Consider the following 19865-nt stretch of genomic DNA (forward strand, 5'->3'; position numbering starts at 1 on the left):
TATAATCCTATTTGGCTATTTATATTGGTATTTAAAAGTTTCTTAAAATTACCCATGAATAATATTTTTAAATTTCAATCAAATAACTAAATTGTTATTTTTCATTTAGCTATCTAATTTAATCCAAATTTTAACATTAATGCTTAAAAAAATGTTGTGTATGCAACTTTAATATTTTTAAATAGCTATAATAACAACTTACAAGGAACTTTGTTTTCAAGCCTTTTGACAAGTGAACATTTTTTTATTGACATTTATAATCATTTAATGTTTGTATTATAATTTAATTACATGCTATAGTATTTTTTTATTATATATATTTTTTCCTAAATACAAATATAGTTGTTTTAATGAAAAATAATTTTAATTTTATAACTAATTTATAAAAATGAAGATGTATATTTTAAAATAGCTTAAAATTAGTTTAAATATTTTGAAATTTTATTGAGTGTAGACCATGATAGTTTAAGTTCCTGAGTAGGTAAAGTCTTGAGTTGCTACAATTAATTCACTATGTTTAGTACGTCTGTGTTCATAAAACCCAGATTCTGACACATACGTCGATTCACAAAATTCACAACGATACATATTAGAAAAAAATTGCAAAAACGAAGTGCAAACTGCAAACAAAATAGTAAAATACTATTGATTATTGAACTGTTTACAGTTTTAAATAATGCTGTATTTTTGTTTTATATTAAGCAAAAACCACAAGACACGGGGGACAGATGTCATGCTGGTTAGGTTTTATCTAAAGTACATTACTTCCAATAATAATTATCAACAATGGTAAAATGATAAGCGGCATAATGACGTCATGGACAGTGAGACATTTTTCCTGCTATGATCCATTCGTTTAAATATAACTGGTCGTGCAAGTTGATAAATGATAACGGGTACCCCCTTGGTCGAGAAATCAAGCGCCGCCGTTCAGCTGGAACGTACGGCGTCCAGCAAGCCTGCGACGTTGCGAGCACACCATCGCGTTATCCGCCACCATTGTTGAATTGTTCATTGTTCAGTTGTTGTCGTTAACAATTATTACTGAGCGCACGTTGTTGTCAACAACTGCGTGTTGTTACTAATGAAAACACGTGTATTTTTTTATCGTTGGCTTTTCATACAAGTTGTGTTTTATTCGCTCGAAGAAGTCTTTACCGTGTTTTCGGCAATCATTTGTTGCTGCATCGTCAGTTCCGGTACGATCAGTTCAATCCAGATTTAGACACGACCAGCTTCGGTTCGTTTGACGCTTCATATTGCCAGTTCCGGTCAATCAAGTAAGAAAAGGTCCAGAGAGTTCCTTATCCCTTTCCTTAAGGTACCTTTCTATTATAATTAATATAATTATTTCATTACTATCATTATTCGTGTTAAAGGATAGATGGTCCGTGTTATTATAATATAATAAAATTATAACGATCTATTTAATAAGTATTATTTGTTATTAGAAGACCGACGGTCTGCTTATTATATTATTACTCACATGAGTTCTCATTATTTTGTTTTGTATTTATATGAATATGAACCCTTGTATATTATGATTTATATGGTGTAATTTATTTATTTATTTATATATATATATTATTTTGTATACCCTATCCATCCCTTCAGAGCACGAGTCATCGCCGTCCACGAGCCAAGCAAGGTAAGTCCGGCGTTGGCGAAACAATAACTTATAAGCTCACGTAGGTACAATTAATAAGTTATGTCAAAATAGTCGGCTTGGCGAGTTACCGATATCTAGTACGCATTGGTTTACCACCATAACAACATAGTATACAAAGTATCATACCTAAATAATTAAGTCTGCCACGATAATATTGTATCTCTGTGCAAATGTGCATGTGTAGTCTAATAGTGTGTTTATGGACAATTTCAGAAGTGCTTGTCTGATTTGTCAGTTTAGTCATATGAAATCATCATTTTGAAAAGGAAATATATTATACAGATAAAAATAATGTGTTCGATGTGACTCCATTTCATTGTTTTCTATAAGTAATAGTCATTCTTGAGTACGTTTTTTTTTTTTTTTTTTTTAATGATATTTTAATTGGTACATGATTTATAGGCTATAATTTTTAAGTTATAGTTTGCAGTTTTCTAACATCGTAATCGTAAAACGGATGTTGCTTATTTGCTAATGATTTAGAAAAAATGATAATCTAATAATACCCAATATTTTTTTTAAATATCCAAGGTCATTGACATATCTAGAAATCAATACACAGTGGTTTTTAATGTTGTGTCTACCTTCGACCATATAAGCTAATAGACGCGCCTTATCATATGCTTGTATAGGCACAATTATGTAGCTATCATGTTTAATGATATGACGTCACATTTGGGCAAAACAATTTCAAGTTATTATTAATTTGTTTATTTGTTGTTCACTCGTCCACAGGCTCACAGCGTTTGCCGTCTGGAACACAGTTTTTACTGTCGTATCATGATAGTTATATCATGTGTCGTATTGTATGTCTCGAGTCTGTCCCTTGTCGTCGAAAATTATTTTTCACATTCTAGCTTTCATAGTTTTAAACTGCTTTCTTTGAAACTTGAAAGTATTGTGTTTCGAAATGTTTGATACATTTTTACGGTTTTATTATAATGATAGTTAAAGTATGAATGTTGTAAAGCTTAGTTTTTGGTTGCATTTTTTTACTTTTGATATTCATATGATACACCAAATGGCAAATACACCTCACTAGGACTAGGTATGAGGTAACTACTGTCTACTAAAATGCTAAAATGGTAAAATACAATAATGGTTTGATTAAATATCGCATTCTTACTATTAATTGAATAATATTTTATATAATGTATTTATATATTGTGTAATCAAGTAATTATATTCTAATAAATAATATTTAGTATAGTTGTGGATCAATTACGTTAACAAATACATAACAATTATTTTATTGGATTTCATCATTGATTAAAGTACCTGTAGGCTATAATATACAAATATAAGTACCTACAGTAAATAAATTTATTACATGCATTTATTTAAAATGTTTAAGACATTTATTGTAGGCAGTATAATTATTTATTTTATACTAAAAAAAAAGTAACATATTTTTAACTAAGTTAAGTTACTTTTATTTTCTAATTAACTTGTAACTTTTGCAAGTTTAAAAAAATAGAGGTAACTTTTAACTTTAAACTTAACTTACTTTTTTCTATATTAACTTAACTTGACGAGTTAAAAAAAATAGTTAACTTGCCCAGCCTTGCTATTTTATGATTTCAAGTGTATATTAATCTGAGAGTTTACAATGAGGTAACAATATACTAGTTCTAAATATATCATTTTGGTAAATTTAATTTAATAATTATATTTTAATTAATAAATAACTCGTAAAATAGGAGAAAAACCGTGATACACAGATAGATAGATAAATAGTAATTAGTGTTATAGTAAGGAAATAAGAAATTAAAAATTCAAATTTGTAAGTAAGCCATTCAATCATATTTTATTGGGTTAGCTAGAATACTATCTATAGTCCGGCCGCCGGCCGGCGTTATTGCCCAAACGTGACGTCACACGCAACATGATGTTGACGTCAAGATATTTACCGTATGCCGCGTCTATTAGCTTCATAGATATATCTATGATTAGCTTATATGGTCGAAGGTGTCTTCTGTAAATTATGCCAGTAGATAATGCTACTATCTATATTTTACACAGAATATGTCTTTTTTTAGATTTTGTCGATCTCACAGTTTTCAATTTTTAGTTAATTTAATAATCAATTTACAATTAGTTAAAAATAAATCATTTCAAAATCTTAAGTACAAACCAACTAATAAGCTCGGTAAGAAAATATAAATAAACTACCGATTTCTAGAAAAATTTTGATGGCGTCAATTGGCACGTGTGAGTGCATGACTTGTAATTAATAATATATAGTGTGATCATTTATTAATTTATTTATTAATACTGTTGGTCACTATAATAACTGATTAATAAGTAACTCGATGATTTTTGTTTAGTAATTTACTGTGATAGGATTACAATTTTAACTATTTTTATAGTGGCATTTTGTTTTATTTTACAATAGCTTTAATAACGCTAAGATAATCAGATAATAATAATAATAATCATATAATAAAATAAGTGTGAAATAATTAAACATTATTTTTATCGTAAGATATTTCAAAATACGGGCGTATATCGATTCCGCCGATTTTACATCGATTCCGCCGGCTATTGACTCCGCCGGCTACCGTTTATAATATCTGCATATCGATTCCGCCGGCTATTGACTCCGCCGGCTACCGTTTATAATATCTGCATATCGATTCCGCCGGCTATTGATTCCGCCGGCTACCGTTTGCAATATTTACACATCGATTCCGCCGGACACTGTTCATCCCCCCTTTGTATATGTATTTTAAAATTTATAGTCTATTTAGTATAATTATATTAATATATTATTATACAACTATAAATTAAAATATTAGTATTTAATTAATATGTACATTTGAATATATCATATTGTTAATTGTATATAGTATAAATTGTATAAAAATATTACAATTGTACCTATATAGTTCAAAATTAAAGTGTATAACTACTTTTGGTAATATTTGGAAACAGTTAATAAGTGAATTTATAAATTTTATAAATCTATAAATCAACAATATCATATACATAATGTTAATTTGAAAAAAATGATTTACATTTATACATTTTTATTTTATACTTATATACTATTATCATAATTTTATTCAATTTAGACATGTGACCAAATATTATCAAAATTATTTACATTTATACATTTTTATTTTATACCTTCAAAACGTATCAGTAACCTAACCTATCAGTAGCCGGCGGAATCAATATGTAGATTTTATAAACAGTAGCCGGCGGAATCAATATGTAGATTTTATAATCAGTAGCCGGCGGAATCAATATAAACCTTTTTCCTAAGCAGGTAGTTTCGGCGGAATCGATAATTCCCCCAAAATACTAATAATGATAATAGTAATAAATACAGGTTAGGGTAGTTTAACATAAAATGAATTTATGGCATGAATTGTTTGAAGTTTTTGTCATTATGTTCTAAATATGATTCCAGTCGTCTCAAAAACTCAGGGGAAGTTGCCGCCTTGATTTGATCTTCACTTAAAATATCACATGATGCCTGTATTTTATTTTTTAAGTACCGAAGATTAACAGGTAGATCTGCATAAACCACAGTCTTCAAATATCCCCATAAAAAAAAAAATTCAAGGGAGTTAAATCTGGGGATCGTGCGGGCCAAGGAATGACGCCATAAGTTCCAGGGGTTCGGAAATATTAAATTTAATTTTCGTCTAACAATAACTGCATTGTGGGCTGGTCTGGGCAGCCCCATCATGCTGAAAATACATATATTATGTGCTCGTGTAGCTAGTGGAACATCATCCAACAGTCTTTGTAGTTCGTTGGTCAAAAAATTAAGATATCGTTTACTATTGAGCGTACCATTATAAAAAAAACGGTCCTATTAGTTTTCCACCTACTAACCCACACCATACCTACGTTAAAACGACCCAGACCGTTTGAAAATGTGTTTCACGTGACCAGCGTGAGGGTTTGTGTCATCCCAGTATTTATGATTTTGTTTATTCATAATTCCATTATTAATAGTATTAATAAATCATTATTTGTAAATAGATAAAGTAAATTAAACATTCATTTGGCACTTATGTTATTTTTTCCAGTGGTTATAAATGAAAATTGCATTAAACACGTATTATGCAAAAATCTAAATATTGACTTACTCTAACTTGGTCAGTTTTGTAAATAGAAAAAACTTTTGATACAAAAAATGTTTAAAAATAATAATCTACCTGAATATGTAGAAAAAAATCGTGTTTCCATTTAAAAAAATGTAAGTTGTGTTGTGCATGCGCACACCAATAGTGTTAAAAATTTGAAATTTATCTGAAAATATGTATTTAAGTACTCCCTATCACCTCCCGAAAACCCAATAGCAATACAAGGTCATCCACCTGACATATTTAGTGTTACCTTAAATCGTGATCACACTGTATATGATATATATAGACTAATGATGCATTATGTAAACATTAACTACTAACGAAATTCATCAAGTATGTAAGCTGTCCTCTTGACTTTTCGTTTCTTAGTACCTCAAGTTATCTACAGGTTTTAGCTATTTCCGCGCTCTTAATTTGTCAATATAATTAATATAATCTTTGCTTGCATTAACTAATTAATGCACCTTTCCTTATCATTTTTTTCTCCACTTCTCCGAGTTGAGAATGCTACCGAAAGAACAGCATATCTTCGATATATCTTTATATCTAGTAATGTTTGATTAAATTAGTAATTCCGAAAAGGTTTGTCGATTAGGATACATTGCCTTATCATAATAATTCATGATATTCGATTTCTCATTTAGACTTAAATTACCTACAGGGTACAAGCTACTCCGAATATTTATTGAAAAACAATTCTGCAGCATTTATTTAGCAGACACACCTCAGTTGTACCTACTACCTACACACTCATCATATTAACACAATGACTATTGTATGGTACGTTTGTCCTTGATGCAATTTAAGCCGAGTAAATATAAAAATAATTTATATTGTACATGTTAAATACTAGTACTTATGCGCAACGTAATTAAAGACACTTCATACTTACACGTTACCTACTATACACATAGGTACGGTGTTTACGGGCATGCGCACAGATGAGTTGATGTGTCAAAATTATAAATTGTTATGTACGCCACTACAGCATAATATATCGTAGGAATTTACTGCGAGTGGTAATATAATAGTATATTGTGACGCTAATTATTTGGGACTTGTGGAAATTTTAATTGTTTCAGACATTTTAAAATGTTCATCCGCAAACCGACAGGAGACAAAAAACAATTGGACTTCTGTCAGGAACCTTACCTGATAATAACGACTGTGTTATACACGGCATCGTTGTCGGTGTCTAATAGCTTTCAAAATGACTTGATCATTAGACGTTCCTGTGAGCCATTAATTCCGTTCGGGTTCGGGGAATGTCTCATGGGTGTTTACGGAAGTCCGACGACTACTACTGCTTTACAGTATTTTGTTTCTTTCGCAGTTGCTTTAATAGCAGGTAAGTCTAAAAACTCTAAATTACTTACTAAGGTATACGGAATAAAATTTTTTTTCCCTGTTTATTCCAATACCAGCATAACTTTTATTTCTGAAAGTAAACCATTGTCTTATGGCGTTTTCCACTTGGTTGCATTATTGGACTAAGGGCGCACTGAGCCACTGACTAACAACGAGGTTTTTATCTAACGATTAATAACAACATAATACATAATATTACATGACAATGTGACATTAATTTTAATTGTCGGTTGAAGCCAAGGTTTATAGATAATAAAGGTTGCCTCATATGGAAAATATGAAAAAGTAGGAGTGGGAGAAATCGGACCGTGACGTCACCCGTAGGAGACATTATTTGTTTACAATTGTGAAATATATTGTTTTCACATGCGTTTTGACGAGCTTAGTATTTTTTTTTGCTAATGTTTATCGACTATCGTTTTCACAATCTTTTTTGTAAATTGTTTGCGTATCGATAATCTTGTGCCGTAGCGACATGTAAGCATAACAGCGGTAAAAAAATCAAGAGCTACAAATGAACATGATTATTTAATGCCCTCTTGAATTAATCATCTTTCTTATTGAAGATTAATAACTCCCAGTAAAAACTTTAAAACTAACATTTTTAGAGTAGAAAGGTTATTTAAAAAAATGACAAACCAACTTATTCCTAGAGGATCAGGAGTAGTTAAAAGGCTAACAGACAGGGTTTTTCAACATAACTGAAATTGCACAAAAATATAAACCTGTAATTCAGTCTTATGTCAAACAAAGCTTGTTGATCCGTATGAAATATTTCAACCAACATACAGTATCACTAGCCAAAAAAAAAAGCAAAAGCTCAACTAAGCAAAATAAATAAATTAAGAAAATTAATGACTTAAATTGAGACTGAAATATGTATAAGTTAATACTTATACAATCAATTCAAGTTATTAATTTATTTATTTTGCTGCATGTTGGTTGAAATATTTCATAGGTTATTTATAGGTTTATATTTTTGTGAAATTTCAGTTCTGTTGAAAATCCTGTCATTTTTTTAAATAACCTTTCTACTGCCTCATTTTCACTGTCCTAATCTACCTGAATAATAATTATTATAATAATTTTTTATTTTTCATTGTATAAATATACTAAAATATGTAATTAAATGTATAAACTATCTTGCAAAATATGTACAAAAACAAAAAATGTAGGTAATGTTAATAAACTGTTTATTATATTATAATATGCGTTTTAATAACATTAATTTTTTAGAAGCCCCTATCAAATATGTTTTATTTGTAAAATTATGTATTATAATATATTGCTAATAAATAATAATATTATTGATTCTGACTTTGATTATGATTTGGAATATATTTCTCATTTATGAGAAAACTGATTACTGAATACTTTAAAAATTAGTTTCCTATATTAATATAATGATATACAAAAATGAATTAAAAGTATCATATTTTAATATCTGGTTTAAAGTTGTACACATTTAGTAATAATTGCAATTGTTTATAATAAGTCAACAATTAAATTGTAAATTGTATTAAGTATATTATGAATAGTATTTTTTGAATATATATTACATCATAGTATAATACTATAGGTTTGAACTATCTTAAATAGAAAATTTTTTTTCCGCGATTCGTTAATTCCATGTAATGAACTAAAAATGTATCTATTAATCTATTACTTGACATTTAAGAGTTAATCAACAACTTTTTATTGTCGTTGATCAGAAGCATTTGTGAATGAATGTATGTGAACAGTTTAATATGTAGAAATGTAGATTGTATATTTGTATACATATATAAAGATAACATTTTTTTTTATATAGTAACATAATAATGCTCTGGCTGTCTGATATCACCTACTGTATGTTGGTCATTACTCGTTTATCATCTCAGAAAAATCTGCAATGATTAAAATAATAAAATTATACCAATAAGATCCATGAAAATTGGCGTGTTAAAATTTAATCGAAATAACAATACTTTCAATAAAAATACATTGAAGCTTTTCACTATTTATTAAATTAACAATTAGTATAGTATAATTAAATTTATTTTTAGGTGCATGGAGTGACAGTCATGGAAGAAAACGTAAACCTTTGATTTTCTTACCAATAACAACACAGATACTAACAGATGGTTTATTCTTTGTTATGAGCTGTTGGAGCTACTTGAGTTATAATTATGATTTCTTAAGATGGATAATTCCTGCAATTTACGTTGGTCGAAATATTTTCTGGATTGGTGTGATGTCATATGTATCAGAAAATTCAACTGTTGAATCAAGAACTTTAAAACATGGAATAATAATTGCAACTTATCCTATAAGTTCGTTAATGGGTGCGGGATTGGTTGCATTATTAAAATATATAAACATACCATATGGTTATAGAAATTTTCTGTTTTTGGTACCAATGCTGTTGAATTATATTGCGCTGTCGGTTGTCAATTTGCACGTTAAGGACACATCTAGCTCTCCCAATAGAGACATTTTATGGAAGAGACCAAAATATGTTCTTAAAGAGTTTACCGATTTATTTCAGGATAAGTTAAAGAGTTCTGCTGTTATATTAGCTATATTGATAATATGTCAATCAATAATAGTAACAAGAATAGAATGTAAGTAATAAATATTATTTCTGTAAATATTAAACATTAGAAATCATAATATTGAAATCGTATATTTCAGGTGATAATAATTTAATAATGTCGTATGTAATAACATCGTTTATGTGGCGTGATTTTGAGGAAGTTTGTTTTGGCGTTTTGAAAATGCTGGCTATATTTTTCGGTAATTATTCAACTATTTTTTTAGTTGTTAGAAAAACAAAATTATCTGCAGTTGAAGAATTATTTAGCTATTAAGTACTTATTGGAGGCCTAAAAATGTAGACCTACATTCAATTATTTCAGTATGAATACTTTTAAATTGTTTTTCATTTTTCACTTAAGCCTTTTTTATATACTTTCTTTTTGTTTCTAGGAACTATATTATCGGTTTCGGTTTTAAGTCATCAAATGAAAATAAACGATTTACTAATTAGTATTTCAATTTGCTGCTTTTATATCATAGCTGCTGTATGCTACATTTTTTCAAATCAATTTTTTAAAATATTTTTGAGTAAATATTTATTCATATTTGATTATTCATATTATACTCATACAAAATTAATAAGAATTTTTTTATAGTTACAATAATTTATTTATGCCATGGAACAGCGGTCACTATCATTAGTTCGTTAACATCTAAATTGGTGCCAATCGAACAGCTCGGTATCTGCGTATATATTTTTACTACCTATATAATTATTTGTAAATGTTATTAGAAAAATTATAATGTTTACATTTTTTAGGCCGTTTAAATGCCATACAAATGTGTATGAACTCTTTATTTACTCTTAGTGTAGTTAGTGCTTATCAATATGCATTTGAACCCATTCATTATAATGAACTTGGACATTTGTGTTTGTTCAATATATTGTATGCCGTTTTGACTTTGCCTATATTATATGTATTTGTGTAAGTTATTTCTCATCTCAAAAATTATTTACTTACTTATATTTAGATTATATTTATATTTTTTTTTATAGGATTTTGTATTTAAAATACAAACATTTTTGGCAAAACGATACCATTGCAGAAAAACGATGTAATGTTTACGTTATAAGTTAATAATGTTTTAATATTATTTTCTATTTTATTTGTGGAAATTTAATACGTATAACTGCTGTCATTTTTGTAAAAAGAAGTAATGTCATATCATTTATTTAATTTGTGCGTTGAATTGTTAATTGTTATTTTTTTATTTTTGTCATAGTAAGTAAATAGAAAATATAATAATAAATACAACAATGCTAAAGTCAACTATATTCTATTTATCGAATTTGGCTGTTTAAATTTATTACAATGAAATAAAATATTCTTCTAAACAATTAAATTAAAAACAATATATATATATAAAATATAAATGTTATAGAGTAATTTATAATTTATATGAATTTAATGACCAGAATTGTAGGTGTGTATATTTTCGATTATTATGGATTTAATTTGCAGTTTATCTAAGTATAATGTAATACTGTATTTACCAATGATTAAAGACAATTTTTTTCTAGAATATTCATTTAAGATATTTTAAATCTTAAAAAGCACTATAATTCCAAATTGGCAAACTTAAACGATTCTGTGTATGTAATGATTAAAAAAATTACAATTATAATTTACTTTACAGATAATCACTGACCTTTGATAAAATTATTATCCACAGGTTACCAATTTACCATAAAGGTCCTCTTACAAGGTGTTATTTCAAAAAATAAAAGTCTATATGATTTAAAACTTAATATTATACATGGTATGTACCTATAACAATATTAAACAATATTATATGTATTCATCGTGCTTATAATCTCTTAAATATAATTTAAGTAACATGACACCAATATATTAATTATTCAGATAAGATGATTGGTATACAAAATAAAAGCGTACTAATCACTCCGCTTGAATAGTACGACCACAGTATTATTTCGTGTCTCAATACAATTAATTGTGAAGAAACTGACCATCATATTATTTAGATACAGCCGGACTCGACAGATTAAGAAAACTATTATAACGGCAACGTCTCGCATCAGATCTTAAAAAAATATAGATGTATAATTTTAAATACATTTCATGATTCTTGTATACGGTATCACTACTACAATAAGTCTTTGAGAACATTTTCATAAACGATTTTTCAGACGAAATACGGCAGCCATCTATAAACCATCGTTCAAAATAAGCGATTTTCGCATAATATACTAAGACACCAAGAGAATTATAATAATATCACTATGATATTTAATTCACGTAAGTAATCGTTAATCCTAAACATTTTAATAGCATGTTTCTCTTATTTATATTAAAATAGTATAAATAATTTTCTCGTAGTGAGTAGGTATGCGTACTATTTATATAATATATTGTAGTATAGTGTTTCGATGTTTTATTTAAATTACAAAATAATTATTTATTTAAATACACAATGTAAATATCCATTAACCAAATTTTATGACGAGTTCTTTATTTCACTTTTGGGCAGTTAAAATGTGATTATTTTATGTTTTAGTCATGCTTTGATGTCTTGATCTCGAGTATTGTAATAACGAGAATATTCATCATTTTTAATTTTAAACGCGTGAACTCTAATTTTAATTAACTGGATACAATTTTACTATAAAATAAAAACTTAACTTTGGCGAAATTTGTTTTATACTAAAAAAATTTAATGATAAAAACATAAGAATTAAATTGAAGAAAAATGCCTAACTCGGAATACTTAAAATGTGTATTACTGATGACCTTATTTAAGTTCTATAAAATATTATTGTGAGTGTCATTAATAGATTTTTCTACTCAACATTTGTCCACTGATTTAAATATGCTCATTTTATGCATAATTAATAATTATTGAAAATAAAAATAATTTCTGCATCGAAATAAACATTTTGTATTTATTTTTAGCAAAATAATTGATTCCTTGCATCGATAACAAAAGGGTTCCCTATTTAGGCATACCATTTTTATTTATAACATAAGTTAAATCAATAACTATGAATAATAATCAATGTAAAAATAAAAATTAATTGCATCTAAAAAAAATATGTATATTATGATCTAGAAATTCGAATTGTAAGATTAAAAATAATTTATATTTAACATTTATAGATACTTTAATCAAAATGTGTTCAAACATTTTTTTTAGTTGTTACTTGTTTCATATATTTTGTTTATCAATGTATATAATTCATATAAATCGAATAGATTAATTTACAAACGTATCGTTGAGGAGTTTGATTAGTAGTTATTAATCATAATTTTTACAATAAAAATGATCAATTAAAATAATTTTGTAATTATTATAACTTAAAAATGTATCTTATTAAAAAAAAGCAAGCAATTGTATACAACAATAAAACTAATATAATTTGTAATCATAGTAAATGGCTGTTGTAGAAAGCAGATTTAAAACTTAATTAGCTCTGTTTATTAGTCATTATTATAATAATGTCACCCAACATATTTTTAGTCTTGACATTATTAACTCCATATCAATCTATAATTATTCCAGTTCATTTAGTTTACTCATTATATAGTTATTATATTCTGGCATATATAATATATTTGTTTTATTAACTTTTAAATAAAACAACTACCTATTCATAATATTGAGTAATTTACACTATTGTATTGTGCGCAAGGATTACGCGAGGGTAAGGCACATTAGGATACATTTTCTTTTACTTGGACTAGGTTCCTTAAACTTTTCCCGGTGAAACTTCCGACCTGGAATGTACATTTCTCGAAGTAAACAAAAAAATGTTAATTGCTGCTTTGTTGACTGTAGATACATGGGTAGATATCACCCATCACATTTAGGTGCCTCATTTGGGTACCACACGATTGCGTACGTTAACATGATTGCGTACGTTAAACCATCAACTTTAATATTTACCCCAAAAGTCTAACGATTGCGTACGATTTACTGTGCAACGTTACCAAATTTATGTTTTAATTTTTGATCAATAAAATTTAAATTTTGGAAAAATGACTTAAGTTATGGTACCACTTAAAAATCTCAATTTTCGATAAATACCTATGTTATAATAGAGTATACAAAATAAAATAATTAAATGTTAAAATAATATAATAAAAAATGTTATACTTGGTACCACTTAAAAATCTCAATTTTCGACAAATATGTTAGAATAATATTGTATACAAAATAAAATAATTAAAAATAATTAAATGTTAAAATAATATAATAAAAAATGTTATACCTTGGTACCACTTAAATAACAAACTTTTGACTAATATGTTATAATATTTTTATGAATTTTGTACTTATTATATTCTTTCATGGCTTCTTTTATTCGAATTAAATCAGCATTTTCCATTCTTTTAATCCGACCTTTAAATACTGATTGAATTTTCGTACATGTTTCCACTTGCGTTTCTTTTAGAATTGAAATAACTACATGGACAGAAGGATGGGAGCTATGAAATTGAGTTGAGTTATTCAATAATAATAAAAAAAAAAAAATTATGGAAGTAACCCCTGTTCTATAAGTTCAAAGCAAATGGCAACAGTGCTTCAAAGCTGTAGATAAAAATCGTATTTTACCGCCTCATTTAGTACGATAAAATATTTTATGGTCCTTCTGTTGACATTGACAAAATTTCGGCAAAGGTCCTTGTCTGTAGGTAGGTATAAGCCTGCATTTATTAGTTATTACTGATAATATTATTATTATTGCCAACAAGGACCGAATACTTTAGCATGCCGTCATCGTGGTAATAATAATTGATGTACATAACCTTAACCCCGTCTCACACGATAATAATATACATTATATATTTTATAGTTATAAATGAAAATCATATCTAATCGTCTATAAATGAAAATTCTGAGGCTAATATAAGCCATACTTTGCATATGTACAGATCTACCATGTCATAGTAGGTATACTTATAAAAATTCATCCAAAAAACTAGAGATAGTTATGAGAACTGAAGACCCTTTGATATTTTCAAGATTTTTTCTGATATATTTCAGGACGTTCATTTACAAAAAATAAGTAAATATTTTGTGTATATCTCATCCCTTTTTTATTTATTCTTCAATTTAACCCTGAATACAACCACAGTATATTTAAAATTCCGTGTATAAGGTAAACTATTTTAGTCACTAACATTTTAAATAAGAGCACTATTATTATTATCATAATTACATTATGAACGTCATGACGTGACTATAGATAATTCGTTTTACTCATTAAATTATTTTTTAATAGATAAGTACAGCCTGTTGTTTGTTAATATTTTGTATATATTTTATCGCACAGTTAGAATTTTTTCATTCTAAATCAAATGTATGTTTCCTGAGAAAAATATTTCGATCAAACAAAATAGGATATAATATCATGGTGTTATATCCAAAATAATATGATTGTACTATTGTTTATTTTGTTTATGTATCTAATGCCGGTACTTATGTGTTATCTCGACTACCTTGGGTGCATAACCGTGTTATCTCGACTACCAAAATATTTTCTAGACTACCTATTAACATCAACCGTGTTATTTCGACTACTACAATTTAGTTATCAAGTTATGACAAAGTTATATTTAAATACGTATAGTTAAAATGTCAAGCAAAATTAAAATTTCTCTCTCTGGGGGGGGGGGGTAGGTTAGGCTTAACCTAACCTATCCGTATCAAAAGACTTGCCTTAAATGCCCGACTCCGCAGTCTACGTCCCTTGCTTACAAATAATAAACATTCTAAACTAAAAGTTAAAGTTCTCATGTATAAAACACTTCTAAAATCAATGTGGACCTACGGTCTTCAATTGTAGGGTATTGCTAAATTATCTAATACCAACAAAACCCAACAGTTCCAGGATATTGCTCTTAGAAAAATTACAAATGCTCCACCTTTTGTGTCTAATTATACCCTACATAAAGACCTCACAATGAAAACTGTGACAGAAGAAGCTGTAGATTTCTACAAACGCTTTCATAATCGCCTACAAACCCACCAAAATCCACGAATAAAGAGCCTCTACACCCAAACGGGAAACCCCGGGTGTCGTCTAAAAAGGAACTGGTGCCGTGGATTGTTCTAAATTTAAAAAAAAAACAAACAAGTTCTAGACTCTAGACAGCGTTAATTCCCAGCCTGCAAGTGTCACCAATGGGTGACTTCTTAACTCAAAATATTCTTATATATAATACTTATAATATCATATATACTTATTGTGCTATGACTCAGGGGTCGCCAACCTTTTCAAACAAGTGAGCTACATTTGAAATTTTTAGCCCCAGGTGATCGACATCTAGGAGAATTTAGGTCTTTAGGAAAAGATTTGTTTTATGAGCAAAAAAAAAAGGTCTAAGCTCCAAAGAATAAATATTTATTGTTTCTTCATGATGATAATAATAATAATAATTTAATATATTGATAATACACGAAAAATAGTAAAAAAAATTACATTATCCGATTATTTATTATTACGCGATCGACCGTTAATGGTAAAATTAATTTTTATAACGATCGACCTATATTCCTAGAAAGATCTACCAGTCGATCGCGATCGTTGGCGACCCCTGTAGCTATGTTGTACAGATTGTGTATTTCAAATTGTAAAATAATAAAAAATAAAAAAGTTATTTAGAAAATTAACTAAATAATTTTTAGTTCAAAAGTTTAAAAAACAATTTTTTTAACCTCGCTAATGCCCCACTTTTTCTGAAATAACAATGATATCATAATATTTATAGTTGATATTATCAACGTTGCTTAATGTTTTTACTTGCCTCTATGGACCATTTTTTTGGCTGTGCAGGGCACGTATCACAGAGATGGGTGATGGCCCTGATGGGGATGCTGGGCGTGACGATGGCGTACGTGATGCGAGCATGCTTGGGCATCACGCTCACGCAAATGGTGATGCCCGTACAGGCACAGGGGCGGCGTAGCGACCAGCTGAAGTCCGTGCAATACGACTACTGTCCGGTACCGGTGACAACGGCGCAGAGGCGACTTAACTCATCAGCGTCCAACCTGACATCGGTGGCGGCCACGGTGGCGACGCAAGAGCACTTGCACGGCGGCCGCCCTAGGTTTGATTGGGACGAGGAGACACAGGGAGAGGTGCTGTCGGCGTTCTACTACGGTTACATACTCACCCATCTGCCAGGCGGCGTGCTGTCCCAGAGGTTCGGTGGCAAACACACAATGGGTTTCGGCATACTCTGCACGGCCATATTCACGCTGATGACACCATTTGTGGCACACATTGGGTCCAGGCCCCTGATAATCCTGCGATTCGTCGAAGGACTTGGTGAAGTAATGCGCACATGTATAATATTTTTATGGTACCTGTATATGTTATCATATTTTTATTATAACTAAGTCAATGCAAGACGCAAGTCGAATAATTAAGTTAAGTTTTCATAGAAAAATAGAGGTTAATTATAAAGTTTAAAGAGACTTTTCTTTAATTTAACTTATAGAAGATAAAAATTAAATTAAAAAAAAAAAAGTAACAATAATCAAACACATTTTTTAATAACTGAATACTTACAATTCATCTCAAAGCACGTACTAACGTGATAAAAGTATACAGTAAACACAAAATGTTTTATGGATCGTAATTTGGCTAGTGGTAATTTTACTTTAATTTTTTAACTCATTAATGCCTACCGGTCACCATCATTGCATATTTAATGAACGTGGAAGATTTTATTGTTTAAATATATTAATAAATAACATTTTCAAATATTCGAATCCTATTATAATAATATAAATTCATGCATCTTAAGAGCCACTGAATAATAGTCCACGATATAAAGTATAACATTAGTCATTGATGTTTTTAGAAAAATAGTTGGTAAACAATATTTTTCACCATGACTTATAGCATGTGTTTTACAACATTGTACAATTACGAATTCATATTTTACCTATATCTATCACGAGTAATATTGTATATTATAATACGCAATTCATTAGATGAACCATATTATATGTGGTTAAAAATATTGCATATATTTTCTTTAAGTCTTAAGGAGACCTTATCATTTATTATAGCAAACAGATAAACGCGAATTGTCTCATGACCATTAATCGGTCCAATTTTTTCGAATACGTTTACCGTAAACTGAGTTTGATCTCATTTCTCAAGTATTCATTATGTATACCTACAAATATATGATATATCATTCTTTTTAATTGTCCTAGTTGCACTTAAGGGACCTTTGCATTGATTTTTTTTCCACTTTAGGGCATGACGTTTCCGGCGCTTTGCACACTCTTGGCGCAGTGGGCGCCCCCCGAAGAAAAAGGAAAATTTGCTACGCTAGTGTTTGCAGGTAACTCGTATTAAACATATGACAAAATTTCATTGTACACGCACAATCACTTACTCGGATAATTTTGTACACAGGTGCACAAGTCGGTAATATTTTGTCAAACTTTTTGAGCGGGTTCATCATGCGGTACATACCTGGTGGTTGGCCGAACGTCTTTTACTTTTTCGGTATTGTTTCAATCCTCTGGTTTATAATTTGGTGCATGTTCGTATATAACGATCCAAATTCCCACCCATTTATCTCGGACGAAGAACGGGCCTACTTGAAAAAATCCATCGGAAGACTAGAAAGGAAGAAGGTTTGAACCCTTTTTTAGTTAGACCTTCGCTGTCATAACTCATATTAACATTGTACGAACTAAGATATTTATTTATGTGCACAGGATCTAACGCCTACACCGTGGAAATCTATTCTATCCTCTGGACCAGTATGGGCACTGATCATCGGTGGAGCAGGACACGATTGGGGCGCTTTCACTCTAATCAGTGATCTTCCTAAATATATGAGTGATGTCTTGCATTTTTCCGTGACTGAAGTAAGTTGAAAGCAAAAACTGTATGCCAACAAACTAGGTATACATTTATATTAATTTTAAATATTTATGGAATAGAATGGTTTGTTGACGTCAATCCCATTTCTCGCCCAATGGGTCACATCTATTGCTGCCAGTGTACTAGCCGATCGCCTAATAAGTAAAGGATCAATGAATGTCACCCAAGTCAGAAAAATATATGCCATTATAGGTATAAATATTGAGTGAAGATATCACTAAAATACACCATCCAAAGTTATGTAAAAAAAAAAAAAAATACAAATTTTATATGCTTTCAGGAAATCTTGGTCCCGCTTTGGGAGTGATGTGTGCTTCATTCGTTGGATGTAATAAACTTATTGCAACATTGTGTTTTACCTTGGGCATGGCACTCATGGGATTCTGTTATCCTAGCTTACGTATTAATTCACTTGACTTATCACCCAATTATTCAGCTACTCTGATGGGGTTGGTAAATGGTATTGGTTGTTTATCAGGAATGGCCACTCCATATATTGTAGGAATCCTCACACCAAATGTAAGCTTGCGAATTTATGTGTACAAATGTTCAAATGTATTAATAATTTAAATTGATTTAGTCAACCCATTTTTTCAAATTATAATTCTATATTTCTATTTAGTATTTACCTAGTTTAGGCACATATGATATGTTATTTAGTATATTAAATATTTTGTTTTTAATATTTTAGAGAACCGTTTTAGAATGGCGTTTGGTATTTTGGATCATGGTGATAATAATGATGTCAACATGTTTAATCTTTGTAGTTTTTGGATCTGGTGAAATACAGCCATGGGATGATTTAAAACAGTATCGTCTAAGTGAAAATGAAAAGGATCATAAAGATGATGAATCAAATATTATACAATTGAAATCAATAGAAGATGGAAAAACATCAAAATAGTTAAATTCACAATCTATCACCATATAGATTATAAAACCACCAAAACCATCCTACACATTGTAAATATAAATATAAATAGATTTTACTTATTAATTTAGTTATTAAACATTTGTTTTATTAATTATTTTAAAAATGTTCTGTTATCTGTTGAAATAATAAAAGAAAAAAATATTTGTATATAAAATGCGCTATTTATATCTAATAAAATAAGCTTATAATTTTTGTAAATTATTATGTTATTTGGATTTGCTTCATAAAAATATAATAATACATGAAATTATTGATAGTATTAATATATGAACTTACTAGGTAGCTTGTTACAAATGTCGTTGTAAAAAAAAAAAAAAAATTAAAAATTATAATTAG

At 28.9% G+C, this 19865-nt stretch overlaps 2 protein-coding genes across 9 annotated transcripts; both read left to right on the top strand.

Moving 5' to 3' along the window:
* Nucleotides 1-999: 999 nt before the first annotated feature.
* On the top strand, nt 1000-10895 carry LOC107162474 (uncharacterized). Of its 5 annotated transcripts, XM_089221349.1 has the most exons (10): nt 1000-1280; nt 6434-6583; nt 6687-6791; nt 6855-7120; nt 9186-9743; nt 9814-9915; nt 10108-10245; nt 10314-10397; nt 10478-10643; nt 10715-10895. In XM_089221349.1, the coding sequence occupies exons 4-10, from the start codon at nt 6865-6867 to the stop codon at nt 10794-10796; spliced, it is 1386 nt and encodes a 461-aa protein (XP_089077475.1). In that variant the 5' UTR covers nt 1000-1280; nt 6434-6583; nt 6687-6791; nt 6855-6864; the 3' UTR covers nt 10797-10895. The 5 variants fall into 5 exon arrangements, with proteins under 5 accessions (XP_089077475.1, XP_089077476.1, XP_089077473.1 ...); XM_089221350.1 differs by lacking the exon at nt 6434-6583; XM_089221347.1 differs by lacking the exons at nt 6434-6583; nt 6687-6791 and having other exon boundaries at nt 1000-1321.
* A 173-nt stretch (nt 10896-11068) lies between these two features.
* LOC107162464 (dietary and metabolic glutamate transporter-like) lies at nt 11069-19683 on the top strand. 4 transcript variants are annotated; one of them, XM_089221344.1, is made up of 11 exons: nt 11079-11311; nt 11392-11478; nt 11583-11817; nt 11870-11978; nt 16517-17019; nt 17957-18044; nt 18119-18342; nt 18427-18579; nt 18655-18787; nt 18876-19114; nt 19287-19683. In XM_089221344.1, the coding sequence occupies exons 4-11, from the start codon at nt 11963-11965 to the stop codon at nt 19497-19499; spliced, it is 1569 nt and encodes a 522-aa protein (XP_089077470.1). In that variant the 5' UTR covers nt 11079-11311; nt 11392-11478; nt 11583-11817; nt 11870-11962; the 3' UTR covers nt 19500-19683. The 4 variants fall into 4 exon arrangements, with proteins under 4 accessions (XP_089077471.1, XP_089077470.1, XP_089077469.1 ...); XM_089221343.1 differs by having other exon boundaries at nt 11583-11780; XM_089221345.1 differs by having other exon boundaries at nt 11069-11311; nt 11583-11978; nt 19363-19683.
* Nucleotides 19684-19865: the final 182 nt, after the last annotated feature.

Source organism: Diuraphis noxia, unplaced genomic scaffold (assembly GCF_037042655.1).
Source record: "Diuraphis noxia isolate RWA-SAM2 unplaced genomic scaffold, SU_Dnox_SAM2 contig0002, whole genome shotgun sequence".
Classification (NCBI taxonomy): Eukaryota; Metazoa; Arthropoda; class Insecta; order Hemiptera; family Aphididae; genus Diuraphis; species Diuraphis noxia.